General features: G+C 51.0%; 12 protein-coding genes across 12 annotated transcripts; 5 read left to right on the top strand and 7 right to left on the bottom strand.

Annotated features, from left to right (window-relative positions):
- Positions 1 to 169: 169 nt before the first annotated feature.
- BJY04DRAFT_192270 (uncharacterized protein) lies at positions 170 to 1,343 on the bottom strand. Its single transcript, XM_073711755.1, has one exon. It carries the CDS (start codon positions 646 to 648, stop codon positions 220 to 222), a length of 429 nt encoding a protein of 142 aa, XP_073569851.1. The 5' UTR covers positions 649 to 1,343; the 3' UTR covers positions 170 to 219.
- BJY04DRAFT_85438 (EI24 domain-containing protein) lies at positions 1,013 to 2,503 on the bottom strand. Its single transcript, XM_073721185.1, has 3 exons — positions 2,240 to 2,503; positions 1,610 to 2,187; positions 1,013 to 1,555 (listed from the first exon to the last, which is right to left on the bottom strand). The coding sequence occupies exons 1-3, from the start codon at positions 2,282 to 2,284 to the stop codon at positions 1,378 to 1,380; spliced, it is 801 nt and encodes a 266-aa protein (XP_073569850.1). The 5' UTR covers positions 2,285 to 2,503; the 3' UTR covers positions 1,013 to 1,377.
- BJY04DRAFT_85432 (HNH endonuclease) lies at positions 2,493 to 3,986 on the top strand. Its single transcript, XM_073721184.1, has 2 exons — positions 2,493 to 3,263; positions 3,345 to 3,986. The coding sequence occupies exons 1-2, from the start codon at positions 3,039 to 3,041 to the stop codon at positions 3,897 to 3,899; spliced, it is 780 nt and encodes a 259-aa protein (XP_073569849.1). The 5' UTR covers positions 2,493 to 3,038; the 3' UTR covers positions 3,900 to 3,986.
- Position 3,987: 1 nt separating this feature from the next.
- Positions 3,988 to 7,415, bottom strand: BJY04DRAFT_85441 (translation initiation factor 2). The gene is made up of 3 exons (XM_073721186.1): positions 7,341 to 7,415; positions 4,382 to 7,283; positions 3,988 to 4,329 (listed from the first exon to the last, which is right to left on the bottom strand). Exons 1-3 carry the CDS (start codon positions 7,365 to 7,367, stop codon positions 4,178 to 4,180), a joined length of 3,081 nt encoding a protein of 1,026 aa, XP_073569848.1. The 5' UTR covers positions 7,368 to 7,415; the 3' UTR covers positions 3,988 to 4,177.
- Positions 7,416 to 7,529: 114 nt separating this feature from the next.
- BJY04DRAFT_85071 (putative mitochondrial carrier protein (Ymc1)) lies at positions 7,530 to 9,181 on the top strand. Its single transcript, XM_073721179.1, has 5 exons — positions 7,530 to 7,768; positions 7,993 to 8,004; positions 8,053 to 8,189; positions 8,240 to 8,868; positions 8,923 to 9,181. Exons 1-5 carry the CDS (start codon positions 7,672 to 7,674, stop codon positions 8,951 to 8,953), a joined length of 906 nt encoding a protein of 301 aa, XP_073569847.1. The 5' UTR covers positions 7,530 to 7,671; the 3' UTR covers positions 8,954 to 9,181.
- Position 9,182: 1 nt separating this feature from the next.
- Positions 9,183 to 11,023, bottom strand: BJY04DRAFT_85335 (mitochondrial 37S ribosomal protein uS2m). Its single transcript, XM_073721182.1, has 3 exons — positions 10,418 to 11,023; positions 10,206 to 10,352; positions 9,183 to 10,145 (listed from the first exon to the last, which is right to left on the bottom strand). Exons 1-3 carry the CDS (start codon positions 10,446 to 10,448, stop codon positions 9,343 to 9,345), a joined length of 981 nt encoding a protein of 326 aa, XP_073569846.1. The 5' UTR covers positions 10,449 to 11,023; the 3' UTR covers positions 9,183 to 9,342.
- Positions 11,024 to 11,143: 120 nt separating this feature from the next.
- Positions 11,144 to 11,779, bottom strand: hel10 (putative high expression lethality protein Hel10; the record flags this gene model as incomplete). The annotated part of the gene is made up of 2 exons (XM_073716608.1): positions 11,144 to 11,438; positions 11,496 to 11,779. The coding sequence occupies 2 exons, from the start codon at positions 11,777 to 11,779 to the stop codon at positions 11,144 to 11,146; spliced, it is 579 nt and encodes a 192-aa protein (XP_073569845.1).
- Positions 11,780 to 12,514: 735 nt separating this feature from the next.
- BJY04DRAFT_85224 (cytochrome c oxidase assembly protein COX14) lies at positions 12,515 to 14,175 on the bottom strand. Its single transcript, XM_073721181.1, has 2 exons — positions 13,685 to 14,175; positions 12,515 to 13,591 (listed from the first exon to the last, which is right to left on the bottom strand). Exons 1-2 carry the CDS (start codon positions 13,992 to 13,994, stop codon positions 13,107 to 13,109), a joined length of 795 nt encoding a protein of 264 aa, XP_073569844.1. The 5' UTR covers positions 13,995 to 14,175; the 3' UTR covers positions 12,515 to 13,106.
- On the top strand, positions 14,167 to 15,020 carry BJY04DRAFT_85424 (uncharacterized protein). The gene is made up of 2 exons (XM_073721183.1): positions 14,167 to 14,958; positions 15,017 to 15,020. The coding sequence occupies exon 1, from the start codon at positions 14,358 to 14,360 to the stop codon at positions 14,916 to 14,918; it is 561 nt and encodes a 186-aa protein (XP_073569843.1). The 5' UTR covers positions 14,167 to 14,357; the 3' UTR covers positions 14,919 to 14,958; positions 15,017 to 15,020.
- A 356-nt stretch (positions 15,021 to 15,376) lies between these two features.
- Positions 15,377 to 17,594, bottom strand: BJY04DRAFT_192241 (putative hexokinase). The gene has a single exon (XM_073711754.1). The coding sequence runs from the start codon at positions 17,299 to 17,301 to the stop codon at positions 15,652 to 15,654; it is 1,650 nt and encodes a 549-aa protein (XP_073569842.1). The 5' UTR covers positions 17,302 to 17,594; the 3' UTR covers positions 15,377 to 15,651.
- A 2,325-nt stretch (positions 17,595 to 19,919) lies between these two features.
- BJY04DRAFT_219560 (DUF2945 domain-containing protein) lies at positions 19,920 to 20,301 on the top strand (the record flags this gene model as incomplete). The annotated part of the gene is made up of 3 exons (XM_073716607.1): positions 19,920 to 20,015; positions 20,093 to 20,155; positions 20,224 to 20,301. 3 exons carry the CDS (start codon positions 19,920 to 19,922, stop codon positions 20,299 to 20,301), a joined length of 237 nt encoding a protein of 78 aa, XP_073569841.1.
- Positions 20,302 to 20,982: 681 nt separating this feature from the next.
- On the top strand, positions 20,983 to 22,338 carry BJY04DRAFT_219559 (putative lipase; the record flags this gene model as incomplete). Its single annotated transcript, XM_073716606.1, has 2 exons — positions 20,983 to 21,133; positions 21,230 to 22,338. 2 exons carry the CDS (start codon positions 20,983 to 20,985, stop codon positions 22,336 to 22,338), a joined length of 1,260 nt encoding a protein of 419 aa, XP_073569840.1.
- Between the last annotated feature and the right edge of the window lie 50 nt (positions 22,339 to 22,388).

Here is a 22,388-nt window from a genome sequence, read left to right as displayed (position 1 = left end):
GGTGGGTGGGTCAGTGACAGCTTCAAGTAGCTGGGGAGCAACCCAATTACTGCATCCCAAGAGTGAACATTCTCGAGAATTGCAGGCCAAACAAGCGAGGAGAAGGAGAGAGATGCGAGCAGAAGAGGGGAATGTGAAAAGAGGAGAGGAGAATTGGAAGACTCCTCGTATGAGAGATTTCTGGAAAGGCGCGCGAATCTATTAAGGTTTGGAGCTGCCTTAACTCCCAGGCCGGAAGCCTCCCCCGAGTTGCCGTACGTACGTTGATTCAGCATTCAGGTAGTAGTTAGTTATCTTGTGCGATGTCCTCTTTTTTTCCCTCTGATGTTCGACAGGCCTGGTCTGGCTATCTTGGCCGTATGGTCTTTCGCAATGTGTTGAGGCTTGACTATGGCTCTGCCAGACACCGAGGGTGAGACACCACCCTCCCCTGGGCCTGAACAGGCTGAACCGCCCTTCTACGGATGATCGACGGAACCGTTTAGGGGAGCACGATTCAGTTGGGAGTCTACGGAGCACGGAATACATGGTGCTTACGAGCCCACAACAGCGCATGCGATCATGCATCGATACCTCACGAGGATATCGCAATCTTGCTGCCAACCACATTATTAATTGATGCCAGTGCGAACCCCCCACGAAAAGCATTTCACGGAGGCGTCGTGGCCCACATCAGGCGAATTTGGTGAGACTGGGGACCGATGCCTGACATGAGAAATTTTGGAAGGATCTTTAAACTCTGAAAGGCAACCGCTGTGGGGAATCAGGAAGCAGGAATAGGATGGCCCTGTGCCCTGTGGCACTGCGGTCGTACGGCACTGCGGCTGCCTGTCCTTCGTGGTCCTTGACCTCCAGGCTTCGACTCTTTCGATCCCTTGCGGTTGCACGAGACAGGTATTCATTGCAGCGAAGATGATCTAAAGGATCACTGAACCATCACTCTTCTGTCTTGCTGTTTTCCGGGTTCGCACTTAAGACCTGGCTGGTCAGTGGTTGTTTGTACACCTAGATCACGTGCGACATTACCAGCGAATAAGAGAATGGATGCTTGAAAGTCAAATGGTCAGGTTGTGTTTCCAACTACGGAGTACCTAACTTTCTAGATTATGGTGCACTGCAGCGGAGAATGAGGCGCAACGTAACAGTGACTTGGGATTGGCAGTTAATCGGAATCCACTTTCCATCTCATTTGACTTTGTGAGGCGATAATGCGTAGAACGGCGGAAAACTGAGTAAGTGCATGGGATATGATGCCTGCGGCCCCAGAAGCAGCAGCCAAGCCAGGAATTCCAAATCAGATACGTGGAAATTCTACGTTGGTATCAAGTAAGGTATCAAAAAAAGTAATCAAACAGGCACGCTGAAACGCGGCGAAACTTATGCCAGAGTATCATCAGTGTCACGATAGAGCTCATCCCGGTCAGACTGCCCACCCAAGAGGGACCGTTTATGCTCGATATCGACCGCCCACAAGGCAGCGCCAACGGCTGTGGACATTAGAAAGAACATGGACAACACAGGGACCAACTGGAAGAGCAGGGCGACTGTTCCAAATCTGCAATGGGTGTGAGAGATAACCGACAGAATGTCGATGGTATTCATGACTTACGTGGTGTACTGCAGCTGCCTTTGCCGGATCTTCTCCTTTCTCTGCTGCTTGGAAAGGTCCAAGAGCTGAAAGTAACGCCAGTGGTGAAAGGGCCCGCCCCGGTAACCGGTCAAGATCAGGAACATAGGAGTGCCAGCGACGGGGATAAAGTTCAATGGCAGCAGAATTATGAACTCCAAAATCTGTCGCAGCGAGAAGGGCGAGTACACTGCACTCTGTGTAGGCTTGCCTAGTCGTTTCACAACATCGTCGCCTTGAGGGTATAATACACGGGAGGCGGCGACTAGTTCCCCCTGTCCCTCGCTCACCATCACGGCGTCGAAGATATCCACGAGAGTCTCATCGACAAAAAAGGCCTCGAAGAGTGCAGCAACAATTGCAGCTCCCTCACCAAGCACCAAGAAAGCCCCACTGACCCATGCACCAGCACCTTGAAAGATGGCGAGGAATGCCACCTGCGGCAAATACGCGAAGAAGAAGAGCACGGTATAGATGAAGGCCGAGAGGAGTACTATCGGAATGAGCCGAGTTTTGAAGAGAGGCCAGAGGAAACGACGTGAGGCAAAATAGTAGATTCCCTGTTTATATCAGAGTTAACGGTATTTCGGACTCGAACGGCTAGGAGCATACACGAAGAGGGTAAAGCCAAGCAGCTTTACTAAGATCCCAAGCCATAGCCGCAAAGCCTGCTAATTTCAGTAAAAACCCTACAAGATCAACAAGGCCAGAATGAGCGGATGAAGAGGGAAAAAAGCAGTGATTGTGAGAGTGTTGCCTGGTGAGCTGCAGCTCTCTTCTTGTTATTGTGGAGGAGGATTCCGATCTGTTACGTAGTTATCGATAAGCAGGCGGTGAGTCCATTCACAGCTATATAAACCGACAAATTCTTTCCTCGCTGCCTCTTCCTTTTCTTTCTTCACTAAACTGATCAACCTCCCTATTCACTCTGAAGTCTTTTTTTCAATGAGTCTTTGGAGGGGAAATGGGAGGTGAGAAGAGACGCAAGTCTCCGCCGACTTACCCCAAATTCTTCTTCTTCCCTGTGGAGCGTTTGGAAAATTCTTCTGCGGTACAACAACAACACCTCGAATGCTCTGTTTCCTGTAAATCTTGGGCTCCAGTTGCGCCCAATTGACCCGATTCGGTCGATAGTAGACTTGTGTAGAAGTTACAACTACTCGTTGCTTTTGCCTACGGGCAGAGTCATCTCAGTGCCGATTAAGGCTCTACGCTGAGTTCAATCCTCCACCTGCTGGAGCTCCAGCTCGAGGAGAATGCCTGTTTGAGATCCCGACACAACTCGGCGGGGCAAGCAGCTTCAGCTTCGCCATGATGTTTGACTCACGTCAATGCTCAGGAGTATATATCCTGGCCATCGCCTTCATTAACATTTCGCCTTCACTCATTCTCTAAGACATATCCTGAATAAATGGCCTCCCAAGACTCCTCCGAGTCTAACTATGACATCTTCCGCGAATGCGTTTCGAGCATCATCGTCGCAAGAAGTAACCAGCACAAACCCAGCAAGACCAAGCGCAAAGCATACAAAGCAAAGGCCGCCAGAAAGAAAGATACCTTCAAGCCTACGAATGAACCGGCAAAGACAGACGCAATCGAGGAAGGAAGCCCTGAAGAGCTCGCCGAATTCATTGACGTACCTACTTTAACCCACCTAGTCTTCTTATCTATACCTCCTCCGAACCACGAACTGACATGTAGACCTGCTGTTGCATAGTTCATCGCATCCGAAATCTTCACCTCCCTCCCAGAACCTCTACAAACCCTCACATACTCCGCAACACAACACAACCCCGCCCTCACAGGAACCTACTCCATCCCCCTCACCCCGCAAACCCTCGAATCCCTTTCCAACCCACTCCCCAGCACAATAACCGACACTCTTGCAACCTATACCCCAACTCTTGAACCGGCAGCCCTCCTCAACAAAGCCCTAACAGAGTACATCCCCGCTGTAACACGTCCGCCTCCAGTCTGGGCGAGCACACGAGCATCAGCCTGCGAAATCTGCGAGCGCGACTGGATCCCGCTTTCTTACCACCATCTAATACCACGCGGTGTGCATGAGAAGGTCATGAAGAAGGGGTGGCATGATGAGTGGATGCTGAATAGTGTGGCTTGGCTTTGTCGCGCTTGTCATAGTTTTGTGCATCGGATGGCGGGGAATGAGGAGTTGGCGAGGGAGTGGTTTACTGTCGAGAGAATACTGGAGAGGGAGGATGTACAAGATTGGGCGAGGTGGGTGGGGAGGGTTAGGTGGAAGGCGAGATGAACGTTCAATCTTGCTTTCGTTGTTGGAGATAGATAGATGGGATGCACAGAATTTGGCTGGGTTGGGCTTTGCCCGCTAGGTTGGCGTTGGCGTTGTCTTTGTGGTAAGAGATATACCCCTTCTAATCAGTCACATGGTCTTTTTCATCATAGTATAGAAAGTACAGTATAGTACAAAATGCTTCATAACCAAACGCCCAAGATGTATATGCTTTGTACAAGAATTCGAATGGGTAGAAATACAGTGACCGCTGGGGTCAGGTAGGAAGGGTGGAGAGATCAAAGCGTTCTCTTCTCGGAGGTCTCCTCATAGCATTGAATCTGGTCGCCAATGGCAAACTCGGACCATTTCTCGAAGCCGATACCGCACTCGGTGTCTTTGCGCATCTCGGTGACGTCCTTCTTGACGTTCTTCAGGGATGTAATTGTGCCTGGAATTTGTCAGTAGGAGCCCGAATTTGGCCAGTATCAGGTGTGGCTTACCGTCATAGATTGTCTCCTTGTCTCTAATTACGCGAACCTTCTTCGCCCGGTTGATTATTCCGTTTCGCACCTTACACCCTGCAATGGCCATTTTATCGCGTCCCTTCAAAGAGATTTCGAAAATCTGGCCAATATCGGCTTCTCCGACGACACGTTGGGTAATGAGGGGAGCCAGCTGATCGCTGAGAACCTCCTTGACATTGTCGACGAGTTTGTAGATGATGTTGTGATCCATGATGTTGACGCCCTTGAGCTCGGCCATGCGAGAAATGGCAGGGTCAATGGGCATGTTGAAGGAGATGATATGGCCATTGGCAGTTGCAGCATGTTCAATATCGAACTCGCTAATCTGTCCGACCTCAGAGCGGAGAACATTGGCATAAACCTCGTTATTTCCAAGAGCTGTGACTGAATTCAGGACGGCTTCAGCTGATCCGCCAACGTCGGCCTTGATGATGAAATGAACCGGCTTGGGTCCAGATGGCTTCTCATCCGCCTCCTCACCTTCGGCCTCTCTCTGTCGTCTATCGAGCACTTCACGCCGGGCCTCGTTGATGGCAGTAGTGTCTTCACTCAGTTTGGATGTCTCTTCACGCTCGAGTCGGTATTCCACGACTTCTTTGGCGTGCTGCTCGTCTCCTGCTTGCAGGAACTCCGTGCCCGCTGTGGGTTGGTCCCTCCATCCATCTATCTCAACCGGCATACCCGGGGTCGCCTCAGAAATTGAGATTCCAGCCTCATTTCTCAGTGTACGGACACGGGTCCACGTGCTGCCCGCGACAAGGATATCGCCTGGTCGGATAGTACCACGTCGGACAAGCACGGTTGCCACACGGCCGTAGCTCTTGGTGGTGCCCTCGATGACCCACCCTTCAACGACGCCGTTCGGGTCGGCCCTGTGGTCGAGAACTTCGGAAAGAGTAACAATAGCCTCTTCGAGGTCCAGCATGCCTTGTCCCGTTTTCCCGCTAACCCCGATGGCTTGAACATCACCACCAAAGTCCTCCACGTGGATACCGTGGACTGAAAGGTCTTGTTTGACCTTTTCAGGATTAATACCGGGCTTATCAATCTTACTCATGGCAACAATGATGGGAACCTTGGCGCTTGTGGCGTGCTTAATGGCCTCGATCGTCTGCGGTTTCACGCTGTCGTCGGCAGCCACCACTAAAACCACAATATCAGTCACGTCGGCTCCACGGCGGCGCATATCAAGGAAAGCCGCGTGACCCGGTGTGTCCAAGAAGGTTATCGTCTTGCCAGAGGGCATAGAGACAGAGAATGCACCAATGTGTTGTGTAATACCTCCATGTTCCGATGCGGCGACAGAAGATTCCCGCAACCAATCCAGAATAGTAGTCTTGCCATGATCTACATGGCCCATTATGGTGACTACTGGAGGCCTAGAGGGCCATATGGATGTGTCCTCTGGGATAGGGGCTGCTGTAAGATCATTCTCGGCACCGACATCAAATACAGGATCGAACCCAAACTCAGTTGCAACCAGACCAGCTGTTTCAGAGTCAAGAACATGGCTGAAAGAGACATCTTCGAATCCCATCTCCTCCAACCGCCGCACAAAGTGTGCCGGCCGCATACCGATAACGTCCGCAAAATTGCTCACACTGATAAACTCCGGCAGATGCAGTGGGCTTGCTTCTGGTTCTTTCTTTTTCTGGGCCTTTTCTTTTTTCAAGCGCTTTCTTTCCTCACGTCGCTGCTGATACTCATCTGCATCAAAATCATCATTCGCCTCAGCTTCATGTGCCTGCAGGCGACGATCTCCCCGTCGCCTCGACCTTTTCCCATCATCAACGTCACCAAATTCATCATCCGCGGGCCGCAAGCGCTCTAGAGCAGATGCATCCCAGGTCCATTGATCTACTCCCTTCTTCGCTTCCTTCTTAGCTTCCTTTTTGTTCTTCAGATCCAGATGCCTCCTCATCGCGGACTCCTTGGTATCGGATTGGATTTTGTCAGAGCTGATTCTACGGACCGTGAAGGTGTCCTCAGAAGAACCTCTGTTAGGATGGCTCGGAAGAGGTGATCCTCTTGAATTCGGTTCAAGAGATACCCGCTGTGTTCCAGGTCGCGGTGTTTTGCATACTGGACAAGTAGACAGGCGGTGCCTGCCAAAGCAATGGTATCCACAGGAAGAGCACCACCAATCCGCGCCGGCTAAATCGAAAGGGAGACCGCTAGGAGCAGGCTGCCTGGCATTTGCGGAGAATAGTGTGTTCTCTTTCCATTTCTTCGGGATTCTGTTAAGTTCTGGTCGCCGGGCCTTGCATTGTGGGCAAGTCGTATGCTTGCCTAAGCACGGCGCGGAGCAATCTGGGCAGGTCCAATCGCGAGCACGCAACTCCAGCGGTATCCGAGAGGAACCGTTGACCTCAAATTGCTTGAGAGGTTGAAGGTCCTGGCTTTTTTTGTCGTCCATAAACACATAGGGAAGGTCTTTCCTCGGTCGTGGCCCATTGTGGCCTGCCCCGGATACCAAGCGGGAATCTGCTCGAGATCGTTGCGACTGTTGTTGTAGTTGTTGCTGCTGTTGAGCTCTCAGGGTCCTCTGGGCCTCCCGCTGTGCCTCCCTTTGTATTCGCTCGTGTTCCTTTTGTTGTCGAGCAGCAGTCCTCTTCAATAGGGCGTCTCGTATGGCTTGTTCCTCTGCGCTCAGACCCGCGGGTTGCGATGTTGGCCTAGCTCCCCATCGATTCCCGAATTTCGGTTTCGGGTTTGATGAGGGGGGATCCGACGGTGTAGCTGCATTGTTCGATGGCGGTTGATCGGAGGAATTTGGGTTCGAGAGGGACGGATGGAAACATCGTCGCGAAGGATGTGCGACAGAGACAGTTTGGAGTCGGGCAGTACCGGGCCAATCGACAGCATGACGGCGGGAGAGCTGCGACAGTGACAGAATTAGCAATAAATCACCAGCAAGGGTCGGGGAGTAATATACCTGAGCTATGGTCCGCCGGTGCATCATGACAGTCGTTGTTTTCCTCGGATGGTCCCAGAGCTCCGCAGGAAAAGATGCAAAACCTCCGCCGTAGTTTTCTGGTTTCCCGCCTCCAACTCACGTGCGGCCCAATCGGAGTTCCTCATGATTAGCAGTTCGCCCGGGGGAGTCAGTTCGACTTCTTTTCTGATAAGCACCTCATTTGGAGTATTTATTGCTGTCGTCCGTTCGTTCTCTCGCCTGGGCTTTCTTTCTTGACTTCTTTTTTGACTTTTTTGACCCTCTTCGCTCTTTGCTCCATTGCATTGGCTCATAACTCCGAAAATATACAATGGCCGAGATCGAGATGGCTGACGATGGGGGCGCCCTGCGCACGGTCAAAGATCTGACTGCCGGCGCTGCTGGTGGAATTGCACAGGTTCTTCTTGGTACGTATTTTATTTTCGAGCTCTTGCAATATACTTCTATTCCCAAATTCCTGTTCAATGACTTCTTGTTCGCCTCGGGAAACCCCGCTTTGGTTGTTCAAGAAATTCCCCTCGCATGAAGGCGAGATGTGCGGGGACTGAGCGAGCGTAGACCAACTCATTTACCACCATGGATCTTGACCCTTAAAAAATCGATATTGACAGTGTCGCTAACTCATCTATAGGCCAACCCTTTGGTAGGCGACTACTCTAGCCAATCTCTCGTGCCCAATTGACCCCCGCAGATATCGTCAAGGTGCGCCTTCAAACGACAACCCAATACTCCAGCGCTCTCGACTGTGCCTCGCAGATCCTGAAGAATGAAGGCCCTCTCGCATTCTACAAAGGAACATTAACCCCTCTCATTGGAATTGGTGCCTGTGTAAGCCCATGCATCCACTTGTCATTCCAGCCCGCACTCACCTCCACCAGGTCTCCGTCCAATTCGGCGCCTTTCACCAAGCTCGCCGACGACTCGAAGAGCTCAACAAGAAGAAGTACGCCGACAGCACCCTCAGCTATGGTCAATACTACCTAGCTGGTGGTTTCGCTGGAATCACAAACTCCTTCCTCTCCGGTCCCATCGAGCACGTCCGTATCCGTCTCCAAACTCAGCCCCACGGCGCCGACCGCCTCTACAACGGCCCCCTCGACTGCATCCGCAAACTCACATCCCAAGGTGGCTTTCTCAAAGGCCTCTACCGCGGGCAAGCTGTCACATACCTCCGTGAAATTCAAGCCTATGGCGTGTGGTTCCTCGCCTTCGAGTTCTTGATGAACCAGGATGCGAAGCGCAACGGTGTCAAGCGGGAGGAAATCTCCAGTCTCAAGGTTGCTACATATGGTGGCTTGGCCGGCGAGGCTCTCTGGCTTTCTAGCTACCCGCTTGACGTGGTGAAGAGTAAGATGCAGTGTGATGGATTCGGCGCGCAGCAGCAGTTCAAGAGCATGACCGACTGTTTCAAGAAGACATATGCGGCTGAGGGATTGTTGGGCTTCTGGAAGGGTATTGGGCCGACTCTTCTCAGGGCCATGCCTGTTTCCGCGGGGACATTCGCCGTGTAAGTTTCCTTCCTTCTTAAAAGTGTCTTATTGCCAGTGCTGACGATTTCTAGTGTTGAACTTACTATGAGGGCTCTGGGTTAGACGGATATATAGAATTGATTTCTGTTCAAGTTTTGATATCCACGTCAGCTTTATTCAACAGCGAGGAGGAAAAGTTATGCTAGACGTCGGCTGTTCGCGCAAGCTCTATACCATTTGAAGATAAATCCCATTGCATTGATAGGAACATATACCTGCACTACACGTGTATTTCAGACACGAGCTTAAGTCAGCTGTACCAAGGGCTTACTGTTCATGGACTCATAGTAATGATCACTTCAACCATGATTCAAATATATTCTGTTAATTCTGTTAATACAATGGCCATAATATCTATGCGTACAGGCCTAAATCAATTCCCCAAGCACAAAGAAATACATGAATCACGCCTTGAAGGCTCATGGCGTGACCGCCCAAGACGCTCCGAATCCTTACCTAGACCCTTTAGACTTCTTTTCTTCCTCACGGGCAGAAGTGATGTCCTTGGGATCCACAGGAGTATAAGCCAAGGACCCCCTCTTCGCCTCTTCTAACCTCCTCTTCTGGCCAGCCTCGCCAGCACGCCCAAGAACACCCGCAATCAACTCCACAGAGCGCTGGCTGTCATCGTTCGCTGGAATCGGATACGTCACCTTCGTCGCGTCCGCGTCGGTATCGATAATGCCAATTGTCGGGACGTTATTCAATCCACACTCATGCAGCAGCGCCGTGTTCTCAAGCGGGTTCAGCACGATGGCCAAATCAGGCTTCAGGGCGGACTTCTCCAACAGGACTTCCTTGTACTCCGGCAACTCTTCATCGAGCCCATTCACAACCTTCTTCTCGCACTTCCCGAGCAGCTGCTCGCTGTTCGTCAGAGATCCGGGGATCCACCGCTCGAAGATGTGGTAGCCCTTTGCTAGTGTTGCGGCGCGGACGACAGCCTGTTTTTGGCCCTTGCGCGTGCCGACGAAGAGAATGAGCCCGCCGCGGTGGGCGACTCCCTCGACTACTTTCGCAGCACGACGGAGGTGCGCGGCGGTGATGTCGAGGGAGATGATGTGGACGCCCTCGCGGATACCGAAGATGTAGCGCGAGTTCTGCGGGTTCCAGCGAGAGGTGGAGTGGCCGAGGTGCGTTTGAGAGGCGAGGAGAAGTTCAAGGGTGATGTCGGAGGCGGAGGGAGGGTTATATAAGATTTCGTTGGGCTTGTAGGGAATTTCCATGGCGGTTCCGAGGCGCTTGAAGGCATTGACTGAGCGAAAGAAGGGTATACGTTAGAGGTGGTCCAGGGGGAACTTGTTGTTCGACATACTTCGTTTCTTGTGCTCTTTAGCGACTTCCGTAGTGGGTTCAGCAATTCCTGAGGACCCTGGGATTTCCAACGTTGCTGTCGTCGTATCTGTTGAGTTAAATCGTCTGAGGATATGGGCCTGGCGGTTGAGACCGAGGAGCTGGCGGCCTGTGTAGGTCAGAGGTTAGCATAGATTTGAGGTTATTGCAGCGGAATGACCCAAAAGCACGTACCCTGCCGCATACATATTTGTCGAACGATCATATTGTCCTGTGGTGGAGGAATGGCTTTACTATTGATGGCTCTCGCAACAGTTTCGTTTCTTCCGCCGAACTTTCGATGCTAGTTTTCTTATGCCTGAGGCATCAGTTATTGACTAGCCCGATTTGTCTGCAAGATCTATACCAGTGCGACAACAAAAGGTCATAGAACTAGGGGCTGGATAAAGTGCTCCGAATGTATTTACTGAGCGGCTGATTATTTATGGCTTACCTAGTTTACTTAAGCAGCGTATTCGTGTGTTTGATTCGAGGATCCTGAGTACCCCATGGGATTTACTCGTGACCTGCCTGTTGCCATCGGATCACCAGAAGATGATCTTCTTAGGTCGCTCGTCTCAGCCCGAAAAAATACCTCTTGAGGACTAAGCACGGATCTGCTAAAAGTACTCTAGTCATCTAGCTAATAATTCTACGTTTTACTCATACAAAAAGAGGGAGCAAACGCGGCGAATCTAAGAAGGTCATATTCTTCCCATGTCGGAACAGCATCGGTATCATAATAATGCAAAAGTATATCGAGGTACGAGATAAAAGTAAAGCTCATGAAAAAACATAAACGACCGATGTCTAACAGCCCAGCCAGCAGTACACAATGATAAGAGAAAGCGAATAATCCACAATCATAACCTCATAGGAGCGAGTGCAAGAGTATCATGTAGCCGTGAGACGAATTTGGGTTCATTTCTTGTTGAAAAAGCTGCCGAGGGAGTCGAGCTTGGATGAGTGGCCGGAGTGTTGAGAGCCCCCGTACTGGGAGTTATCACCGTAGTAGCCCTGGTTGGGGTCGTCCTTCTTGTGGTCCTTCTTCTTGAGCGCGTCCTGGGCGAGACTGCCGACGATAGCACCACCGATTGTGCCGAGGATTCCGTGGTTGACCTTGTGACCGGCAAAGGCACCTGCTAGACCACCAGCGACGGCGCCACCAAGGCCACGCTCACCATCTTGAGCACCGCCGGGGGCTTCCTGGCCGTATCTATGATGGTCTGTTAACGGCTGTTGATCTGAATGTAAAGTGTGAGATAGAACATACTGTTGCTGACCATACTGGTCTTGACCGTACTGCTGCTGGTGCTGCTGGTGCTGACCGTACTGGTCCTGGCCGTATTGGCCTTGGTGACCCTGCTGTTGACCGTAGTAGTCGCCGGAGGAACCACGCTGGCTATCGTACTGAGGGTTGTAGGACTGGTCGTATTGGCCTTGCTGGCCATAGCCCTGTTGAGGATAGCCACCCTGTTGGGGATAGCCTTGCTGAGGAGGGTATCCACCCTGCTGCTGGCCGTAGTAGCCCTGGTTGTTATCGTAAGGTCCGGACATTGTGATGAATGTGAGATAGAAAGGCTTGGAGGATTGAGTGATGTATGAAGTAGAAGTTACTTGATGAAGTAGGTGCTGTATTGATGGATGAAGAAGAAGGACAAAGTGACCCGTGGGTTCGTGGACCATTTATAGTTGATGTCGAAGAGCTCGTGGCTAACCCCACCACCGCAGAGGAAGGACAGACAGTCCGCCGAACAGCCCAGAAAACCCGACGATTACATGGCAAATTACCGTCACCAAACAGGCGCAGCAGCATCTCACTCCGTCCTTTTGCGGGCATCTGATCGGTAATCATGCTAGGCTTCCGTTTTCCCCTTACGCTGATGGCGGTGGGGTTGTTCCTCGTCGAACCGGAGTGGCTGAGCTCCCCCCTCTCTGCGCTGCCGCAGGGCTGAGACATCCGCCTCCAGTAATTGGAGTACACAAACTCATCTCTTCCAACCAACTACAGCTCTAGAATCATGGAAGCGCTTCTATATCTGGTAATATTTCAGAAGATTTCATTCTCGCGCATGAAAATGAGGGGTCTGGAGGATCAAACTCGCGCAATGAGATGCAAGCATGGTTTGATTGCAGCGCAAAGTGTGTCTCCATTCGGCAAGGTGCGGATGACGTTAGCGCTGCGGCGCTACTTGATCATTACGTACGTATGGGCCGCCCGCCACAGCCACAGCTGTGGCTAAGCGGCTGTCATGCATATCGAATCTGCCTGCAGAGGTTCGGAATTCACGAACCGCGAATCGAGTGCCGATGGTCAGGGGAGTATAATGCGCCTTTCTAATAATACCTCTTATTCAGTCGGCTACTCCGCATTGTCGAAAAGCTTCGATCTCACTTCTATCTTCAGCTGTGTTCGATCTGAGGGTCGTGGCTGAGGCTTTGGTCCAGACTCGGATAAACAACAGGCAGCGAGATTCTTGCAACAAGACTGTTGCCGAATTCCGACAGCCTTATGGGAGGGTAGCCTTATGAATGGGGGTTTTCTCTAGATCTGCCTTGAATAATCATTTTCTAACCAAAAAGGGGACACTTTATATGTACATGGCACAGCACTGACCCTGTATTGAGTACATAGGCTCGCAACTTCAAAGACACCAGAGGACGCCGCAACCTTGGTAAACTACATGGGAGATGGAAGATAATGACACCAGATGCGATGCATGAAAGAAACAGCTGGTTGGGGTCGAACTCGACGGACCTTGATCGTTCCGGTCGAGAGAAGGACGGAGTCCAGAACCAGAGGGCGGCCGAAGCAGGACACCCTAAGCAAGTCTATACCTCGGGAAGTTTAAATATCGTCGTTTGCCTTTCCAACTTCAATCGTTCACCGACCAGTGATCCAGCTCGTCCAGCTTCGCGTCGTCTGTTTGGCGGCCGCTTCTGCGTTCTCAGCTAGAGCATCCAGCTGTCCGGGAGCCGGCGAAGGAACAGCAGGACTAGCACGAACCGGCTCGGGTCCGACTGCTGCTGTGTTCAGGGCCTCCAGAACTCCGGGCTTGCTTCCCTCCGCATTCACGGCGACGGTTTCGGGTATTAGGGTATCCTCATTCTTCAAGCCACCGAACAGCCACGCTTTGGCCTGGTTCCACGGCCGTTGAGCTTTCTGCTCCTCCTTCTTCTGCATGTAAAGCTCATCAATCTTGTCCTTCTTCAATAGCTCCAATTGCTCTGCGTCTGCTGTTCCCTTTACGAACGCAGCCTTGGCGTCCTGGAGGGTCTGCGCTTCCTTTTCACGCCACAACGCACGTTGACGACGGTTGTATAGAGTCAGAGAAACCATAGAATAGACAGTAAGCACGCCGCAAATACCTGAACAGCTCGTTAGCCTTCCTCATCGCGTGGACCACAGCCAAAACTCTTGACTGGATAGGAGAGGCCGCGTTGACTCGAGAGGGAACGTACCGGACGCGGTAATAAGCGTGTAAACCATGCCCTTGTGTGCCTTGTTCGCAAACCGTCTCCCAAAATCCACCACCTGGTCCATTCGTGAAGTCGACTGCGCTAACCGGGCCGCCCGTGCCTGTGCTCGCAGTCGCTCAACCTTCTCCTTGGGCGTTTCCTGCCTGTTCCCACCGGATCTACCATTGTTCTGTGCTTTCGAGTTCGAGTCCGCCAGGGATCCAGGAAGCTTATAAGGAGTACCGTTCGGCTTGGCACTGGCGTAGGGCCCTGTGGCCGTGAATCGGGTTGCATCTGCAGCGGACCGGGACATGGTGGTGTGACGCGGAAAAAGGACGAGGGGCGGGGAAAGTAAGAAAGAAGGGGATGGAAAGGGCTCAATTAATGTTGTGTGCTGCGATTGATAAGGAAATAGGAGGAGCTAGGCGTGGGGAGGGCAGCGCCGATAGCTATGATGGAGGACTCGAGCGTCCGGGAAATTTTCAGGCAAACTGGATGGGCCGATGGGATGACCGACGCGACCTTCCACGGTTTAGTGTTGGCCAAGACATCATCCTCCACTATCTACAAACCACCTACACTGTATATCCTAGCTTTCATCCTTGTTTTCCTTGAAGATACTTAGAGGTTTTTTTTTTATTTTAATAATTTAAGAGAAAGTGCACCAAAACACACAATGACCTCCCAGAACAACCCACCCGACCTCAACTCCATCCTCAGAACTCTCTCCGCATTCTCCAATCAAGCAAATACTCACTCTCAGCCTCCCTCCAACCATGAAACCAATGAGAATGATCATGATTATGAGCCACCTGATGCTCGACCTCCTGTAACTCAATCTCACATCCAACCACAGCCAAGATCATATTCACAATCCCAGCCTCAACAACAACCTCAACTCCATTACCAACCCGGACAAGCTCCTCCACCAATATCATTATCACGCCAACCCAGAAAAGAAAGCCCCTCCTCAACCATAACCACATGGCCAGCAGCACTGAAGCAAGTCATGCGCACTGTCGGCCAGAATGAGGAAATACAGCGGCGCATCCGCTTCCTCATCCAACGGCAGCACCACCACGAGAAGCAGTGGTGGAAGGGAAGAGAAGTACTGTTGCAGAAGCAAAAATCTAGAAAGGAGAAGAAGAAGGAGTTGGATGAGGTTTTGTATGCGTCCCCTCCTCTCTTATCTCTGGATGAGGTTGGGCCTTTTCTAATATCGAAATCGACAATATAGACGCTCAGTCGGGGCCCCAGTGGACGAAAAAGAGGTCTCTGTATGCCACCCCCACCATACCTCTTACTTTTGGGTTCCTCTAAAACTAACTGTCTCAGACCGCCGAAGAAGACGTTGCCGAAATCCAAAACTATGACGGCAAGGTTTACAAAGCGTCCAAGCAAATGGCTGACGCCATGCTGAACGAGCTCAAAGTTCTAGATGTTCCTTTCTTCAGTATTAAGCAGGGTCTTGTCGTTACTGATGGGCCAGAGAAGAAGAAGCAGGAACAAAATCCCCCTCTTGACCAGGGCCACGGTCCTGGCACACTAAATGTGCAGGGACGTTTATCTCTGGATGAACTGGCAGTACTCCAGCGACGGATGTTGGAACTGCTACAGGATCTTTGCCGGGAATAGTTCGGTGGAGTGAACAATATTATCTGTCGATAGTCGAATGCGACACCCTTGAACACAATGGATACTAGAGTTGTTCGTGGAATAAAGTTCTTGCTATGAATTATCATTATGTACACCTAGTGCTATCCTCTATTCCTGTCGGGTAAAAATCAATGCTCCGAATTGTGTCGTGTATGCAAGCACAAGAATAGCCATGGACACCTCTCGCAAACTGAAAAATGACTGAATTGAATGCGTACAATGATAGAAATAAACCTCATAACCGACACCACCCCGGCTAGAACACCTTCCAATGCAAAATGACCCTTCATTCACCGCAACTTAGAGACTCGTAATCAAAGAATCGTCTGCTCAGCCTTCTTGTCAGCCACGGCGACTGCAACTGCAACTGCAGCACCAAAGATGGCGCTTTCAGGGGCAGGCTCGAGACGGATGCAAGGCTCTTCATCAGATGTCTGCGAGCTCTTGCTGGTCTCCTGTGTGAGCTGATTGAGGTAGGACTGGCAGCGGTCCCTGAAGCCAGGATATTTGTTGATGACACTGCCGTCACACGCGATCGATAGGCATTCAGGCTTGCTTTCACTCTCTGTCACGGTGACCTGGCGAGGCTCTTTGCCTGCTGATGCTGAGTAGGAGTCGGCATACTCGGATTCGTTGCGTAGGCACCACATGCTGTGGATTGCGGTGGCAAGGTAACCAGCTGCTCGCTTGGAGACTGTCTGACACACGCGCAGGAGGAATTGCAAGTCATCCGGGGATGGCGGTGTATTGAAGGTATGTTCTTTCTGGAGAAGAGCGGCGGAAGATGAAAGGAATGGTGACGTGTCAGCCTCGATAAAGGCAACGATACTTGTATCGAAGGAATAGGCGTTGCGCATAGAGTGAGGTAGTTCTCCCCCAAAAAGGTGTGCCACCTCGACGGCCTCGACGATAATGAGCCTAACGATTTCGCCAAGATAACGACCCGTTGCCATGTACTCCAACGGCTGGTAGTCGGGTCTGAGGTGGGTGCGGTTGATAATCTCATCCCATCGCGTCATCGGCAAGACTCCGCCGCCAAACATACTCATTTCGCTATTGATGATAACGTGTTTGGCGTAGTCGAACCAGCCGGGCGGCCGGGTGCCAAACTTGGAGAGTCCGATGGCGTGGACAGGAAAATGGATAGCCACATTCGTTCCAGTTCCAAGAATGAGAGACATGCGAGTTGCAGGATCGACGTATGCTCGGGAAAGCAGCGCAGCAGAACTGTCATTGACGATTGCATCCACGCGGACATTCAGATTCCGCTTCTGACATGAATGGACGATGAGAGCCCCCAGTTCCTGCCCGACAGTACCCATAGAGCACATAAAACCTTTACCCATGTGAATCACCAATCCGCTGCTTGCCGAAGTCTGTTCTATCGGAAAAGACCACGACAGACCCATAGACAGAGGAGCGTCTTCACGTCCATAATTTGTGCCCACCTCGCGCAGCATTGATTCAATGTTGCCTGCCATCCAGTCAAAGAATGAAGACCCCTCCAGTAGCTTCACCTCTTCATCAATTTGAGATGAAGACACGCGGAGGACTTCCATCACCCCTTGACCACGAAGTTCAATCAACGCCACTCGCATCGTTGAACCGCCGATGTCGAGAGCGAGAAATGTTCCTTCCTCCAGCCCAGAGGGCAGGGCATGGTTATATGAGGGCAGCATGCAGACCCGGCTGGACTCCAGTCCAGTTCTGAACTGCTCGCGCATTCTTTCTGACATTGTGATCATGTTATTTAGTGTCAGGGGCTTCAAGAAGAGGCGATCAATCTCATCCGCAAAGGCATTGAGAGCTCGTCGCCGCCAGAAGGTTGTATGAGAGGACCGCCGCCCCCGGCGTGAGGGATCACGAAACAGAGATGGAAACAGCAGCATGGTCTCCAATGCAGCAACAATGTTTGAGAAGAGAGTCTGCATCCTATGCAGGACTTTTGATAGAGGACTGGACATGATCGGGAAGATCGCTGGCCGGACAATTTCCCAATGGGACTCAAGAAAGGGCCGATCAAGGGTGGTTAAGCAGAGAGCAGTCGATGGTCAAAGCAAGGTTGATATAAGCTTATCGGGGCGCATCGAATGATTTAGCAAGCCATGAGAACTTAACGAGATAACATAAGGGCGCTGGATATGCACAAGACGACAAGCAGGAATTGCGGGATGATCAGATGGAGAGAGATCGTTATCGGATCGTGGACTTTTAAAGTAGTAACGTATGTCTGAGACTCGAGGTAACACCACCACCAAGAGAAACAAAAGTCGGCACGGCAGTGGGACTCCGTGAAGGCAAGGTAGTGGGAACTTGAAAAGACGGAGTGGAGGTCTTGCTATGCAGACTGCAGAGTGTCAACTGTGTAGAGTCCAGATGGCAGACAGGCTGAAACAGTAGGTGAGTCGTGACAGTTGGGTTGGGCTGGCTGGCAGCGAGCGTGCGTGCGTGTGTGTATTGCTGAGCAAGGGCTTTAGAGGGCAGAGGCAAGATCTGATAGTGGCTGAAGTGGATGCAGTTCGGCGTGGTAGCAGGGAGGCGTAGTATTAATTAGTAGAGAGCAGTACCTAGTATTCTAAGGTTGAATCCGAACAACCCTCCCCCCGGCCAGGCGTGTTTGGCCTAGTGTTTTAAGTGTGGTAATTTGTTGCTGAGACCAGTGGCATGGATCAACGCGAGTGCATCCCTCTGTACCGTTGAAAACGTGATATCAGCGGGATAAGAGCAGGGTCGGACTCAGGGGAGAATAATATGGAGAGGCAGGAATCAAAAAAGAATCCGACCCTTCATTCTCGATCAGTTACCAGTAGTAGTAGTAGTACCTGATCAGTGATCAGTGAGCCCGCTCTCTGCTTCAGGCAGGCGACATCGGGCTGTTTGTGTATGGTAATTACCACTCTTCATTTAGTACTGTGGAGCCAGCGTGACACTGCGACCTCACTTGCCTAGAAATGGATCCTTCCATTAGAAAGGTTTGATATGCTTTTCCTTGAACAGGAAACTAGTCTGATAAAATCATAAGTGACTCGCAGTCTCTTCCAAGTTCCAGTCTTCTGTCAGTCACGGACTCAGGATGCTAGCCCGGAGTTGACCATGACACATATGCGCTACGAGTCTACGACTCTACTTACACTGTATCTCCGACATAACGCCGAGGTCTAATCGACTAGTACGTAGCCCATACCCAGTTACCCACGGAGATGTTCATGATTGTTCGAGGCTCAATTCGCAAGCAAGTGGGCTTTTTGCCTGATGGAGTCATGGATAGTCAGAGTTGCATTGATAAATTACATGTCCGTCACACACGGAGGACGTCCGTCGTCCACCCACGATCTGCTCAGCAATGAAGGGGCAAAAATACGGTTTTGGTCGTGTTCGGTAAGCCAATTTCCGCAGATCTCGCGTGTCAGCCTCAGCCGAATAAATTAACTGTTAAACTTGGCTTTCTTGGGGAGTCCTGGTAGGACAGAGGCAGACATGGTTCCTCATCCATTGCACGCGGTTTTCAGGCGAGGTGGATAGTGCAGTTGGAGTTTTAGGAGTATAGTATTACTGCTCCCTATTCTTATGTTTTGATAACTTGATGGGATCCAGGAATGATGAGGCGATATGTGACGGTGGTGGTGGGTGCAACGGTGGTAGTCAGTCTAATCACAATGGCGGGAACTGTTACACTGACCGCCCACCGCCCAGCCTTTTGGATGATTGCTTCACTCTATTTTTACCTGCAATCATTCCATTTTATCCTATCCAAGATTCCCAGATTCCTCATTCCCCATCCTACCAGCATCATCATTCCTTCTAGTGGCTGTATATTGCGGAGTAGCTAGCGACATGCAACCTGCAGCCTGCCACGGTCTATCTATCTACCCCTCACCCAGCTCCTCGGCCTCCAACTCCTTCATTCCGAAATCCTTGGCGTCTGGGACGATATAACCACGCGACTCAACTGTAGCATCCGGAGGCGGAGATTCACCTCGCTCTGAGTTGCACACGCCTTGCACAGTGTGTGATCTATCACCCATCAGAGCGACATAGATCAACAGATTTACCCGTCGATGGTGTTCTCGGGAAATTCTATGCGCCATGCAGCTCTTGATATGCATCCGTGGCAAAACCATGAGGCCAGTCTCGTGGCGACGATTACGGGTTACTAAAGCTGCATTAGATATTGACTTCTGACTGCGCTTTGCTGCTGTTACAGAAACGTAGTACAAGAAACCCCTCCCTATCAATTCTTGGGAGTATACTACGCATCGGTGTAGATGCTAGGGATCCCGACGTCTGATATTTGCTTTGGATCTGGGCAAGGCTATGGCGCTTTCAGCTTCATCTCGCCATGCCAAAACTGAGGTGTTCATCCCGAGTAGGAAGTATCTTTTTGTTTGAATATCAAGTACTACCTAGGTACTTTGCGAAATTGAGTGCATTGAATTGTGGCGAGTTGGTGACATCATAGCCTTCATATATACCTATAGTACCTAGTACCTACCAGGTACGGTAACCTCGCGATGCTCTTTAAATATACATGTACCTACATTCTCGACAATCAACCAAGCATCAGAAATAAAAAGAGCTTAAAATGACAGCCTCGAAAGTTCAAGACAAGAACGGCCAGGATATCAAAGACGGAGACTATATCTACACCAAGATTCGTGGCGGTTCTCATCGAGGAAATGTACGTTCGTCTTTTAGTGCTACCTGGTTTGACCTTCAATCGCCTGCCCGTAAGCCGTACTGATGATACGACATCAGGTCGACACAATAGTCACCCACGAGGCAGGAGCTGAGCAGGAAGCTGTGAAGAATCCTCTCAAGGTATGAACACAAAAGACCAGGCCGTTGAATCATTCGTCCAGTAAATCGCTGAGGCAATGCACCTGTAGGTTATTTTCAAAGATCAACACGGCCACAGAGTCGCGCATAACCCGGGGACGTTGGAGAGAACGCAGCCGGAGGAATAGGGTTGGATGTTGACGGAGCCTGGATTCTACGTACATCAATATGCATATATCTTTTTTCAAATGAATGGTGTCAAGTGCTATGAGCTCGCAGCATGCAGATTTAGAGCGCGGGGTGAAGTTCTTAGGTATACTATGCAGTATACTACGTACTCAGCATCTCACGGCAACGTCGCCCGCTCATCCCAACCTTGGTAGTTGTCCAGCTCTCGATCTTCATACGCACCTAATATCAAGTACAAATGGTGCGATGCAGCGATAGCCTGTTGGAGGGTGCTTGGCAGAACCTTGAACTGTTAGAGACTGGATTGACTGGTTCGCGCCGTAGAAAGTTAGAAAAGTATCCACAAGTCCCGCGGTTTGAAAAAGGGCATCCACCAACGACCTTGGAAATGGCTACCAAATTCAAGGCATCAGGCACCGAATGGCTTGGGTCAGTGATAATCTTCTTCAAAAATGGATAGTCTTATGCAGATTCTGGCAAATCCCTCTGCAACCTCTCAGATTGTCCACTCATGACTCTGTATCTCCAGGCGATATCATTCTATGGATTGCTTATTATCCATGCTCCATGACGGCTCGGATACTGGCTTTTCCCCGTATCAGTATTCCACCCATAATATTGACTGTTGAGCTTTGGTATTGCCTTGCCCTCAATCCTCTGGGTCAACTCTGGGAGCAAATATGAGGATCGTTGAACTGCTAGGAGTTGCATTGGCCAGCGCCATCTTTGGATCAGCCAGCCCAATTGATTCTGTTAAAGCTCAGCGCGAGCATCATGATCTTGCTTCCATCCTGGCGGGGGTGGTAGGGGACCCAGGCATCGACGATGGCAGTATATCCGACACTGTCGCTTTGTTGGTTGAAGGAATCACGCATGGAAATCAGGGCGCGACCCAATCTGTGCAGGATGCATATAATGCTATCTAAGTCACCGTTGGCGGAGCGGCCAGTCCTCTTGACGCTGCAGTCAGCCTCTCGGTATCTGGTGTGATCCCAGGGGATATTTTGAACCTTTTGAATGGATATCTCGACCTGCAACCAAACAAACTCGACAACAAGAACCCCGGGTTGACAGACACCAGCATTTACCCGTACAGGAAGGAGGAAGATGCGCCTTATTCCGTCAGCGAGGACAAACTCAGGGCAGCAATCTATATCCCAGAGTCATTTAAATACGGGAAAGATGGAAAGAAGCCGGTGATTTTAGTTCTAGCGACTGGAATTCCTGCGGGTTTAACTTACTATTTCAGCTTCGGCAAGCTGGCAAGTGCCATGCCTGAAGCTGATGTTGTTTGGATCAACATCCCGGGCTCTTCTTTGGCGGATGCTCAAATCACTGCGGAGTACGTCGCGTATGCGATCAACTACATATCCGCAGTGGCCAAGTCCAATGTTTCTGTCATTGCCTGGTCACAGGGCAACTTGAACACTCAATGGGCGTTCAAATACTGGCCATCAACTCGAGATGTGGTTGACGACTATGTCGCCGTCAGTCCGGATTATCGAGGAACAGTGATAGCGGACTCGGTCTGCCCTCTGCTTTTTGCTGTGTTCTGCATGCCCTCGATCTTCCAGCAGAGGTGGGAGAAGGAGTTCATCAGCGTCCGCAGAGCCGACGGGGGAGGCTCCGCATATGTGCCGACAACCACGCTCTATTCTACCTTCGACGAGATTGTGCAGCCGATGAGTGGTGAGAACGCCTCGGCGATCTTAGAAGATGCTCGGGGAGTTGGGGTAACCAACAACCACGTACAGACACTTTGTGACTCACGGCCTGCTGGGGGTGTGTACACGCACGAAGGGATGTTGTACAATCCCTTGTCTTGGGCTCTTGCCGTGGATGCCCTTCGCCATGATGGACCTGGGAACATTTCGCGGATCGACTTGGAGAAGGTCTGCGGGAATTTGATTGCGCCTCAACTTGGAGTGGATGAATTGCTGGGGACAGAAGGGCTTTTGTTGGTTGCGCTTGCGGAAATCCTCGCGTTTTCCCCGAAGGTTTTGGAGGAACCCGCGATTGCCAGCTACGCTGCGTAGCCCGCGCTGGAATAAAATATAAGGAAATATATAAACAACCTGTATATGAT

Source organism: Aspergillus karnatakaensis (genome assembly GCF_047715665.1).
Source record: "Aspergillus karnatakaensis strain CBS 102800 unplaced genomic scaffold BJY04scaffold_33, whole genome shotgun sequence".
NCBI lineage: Eukaryota > Fungi > Ascomycota > Eurotiomycetes > Eurotiales > Aspergillaceae > Aspergillus > Aspergillus karnatakaensis.
The sequence above is the reverse complement of the archived record's forward strand: the minus strand, read 5'-3'. Positions and strand labels throughout refer to the sequence as shown.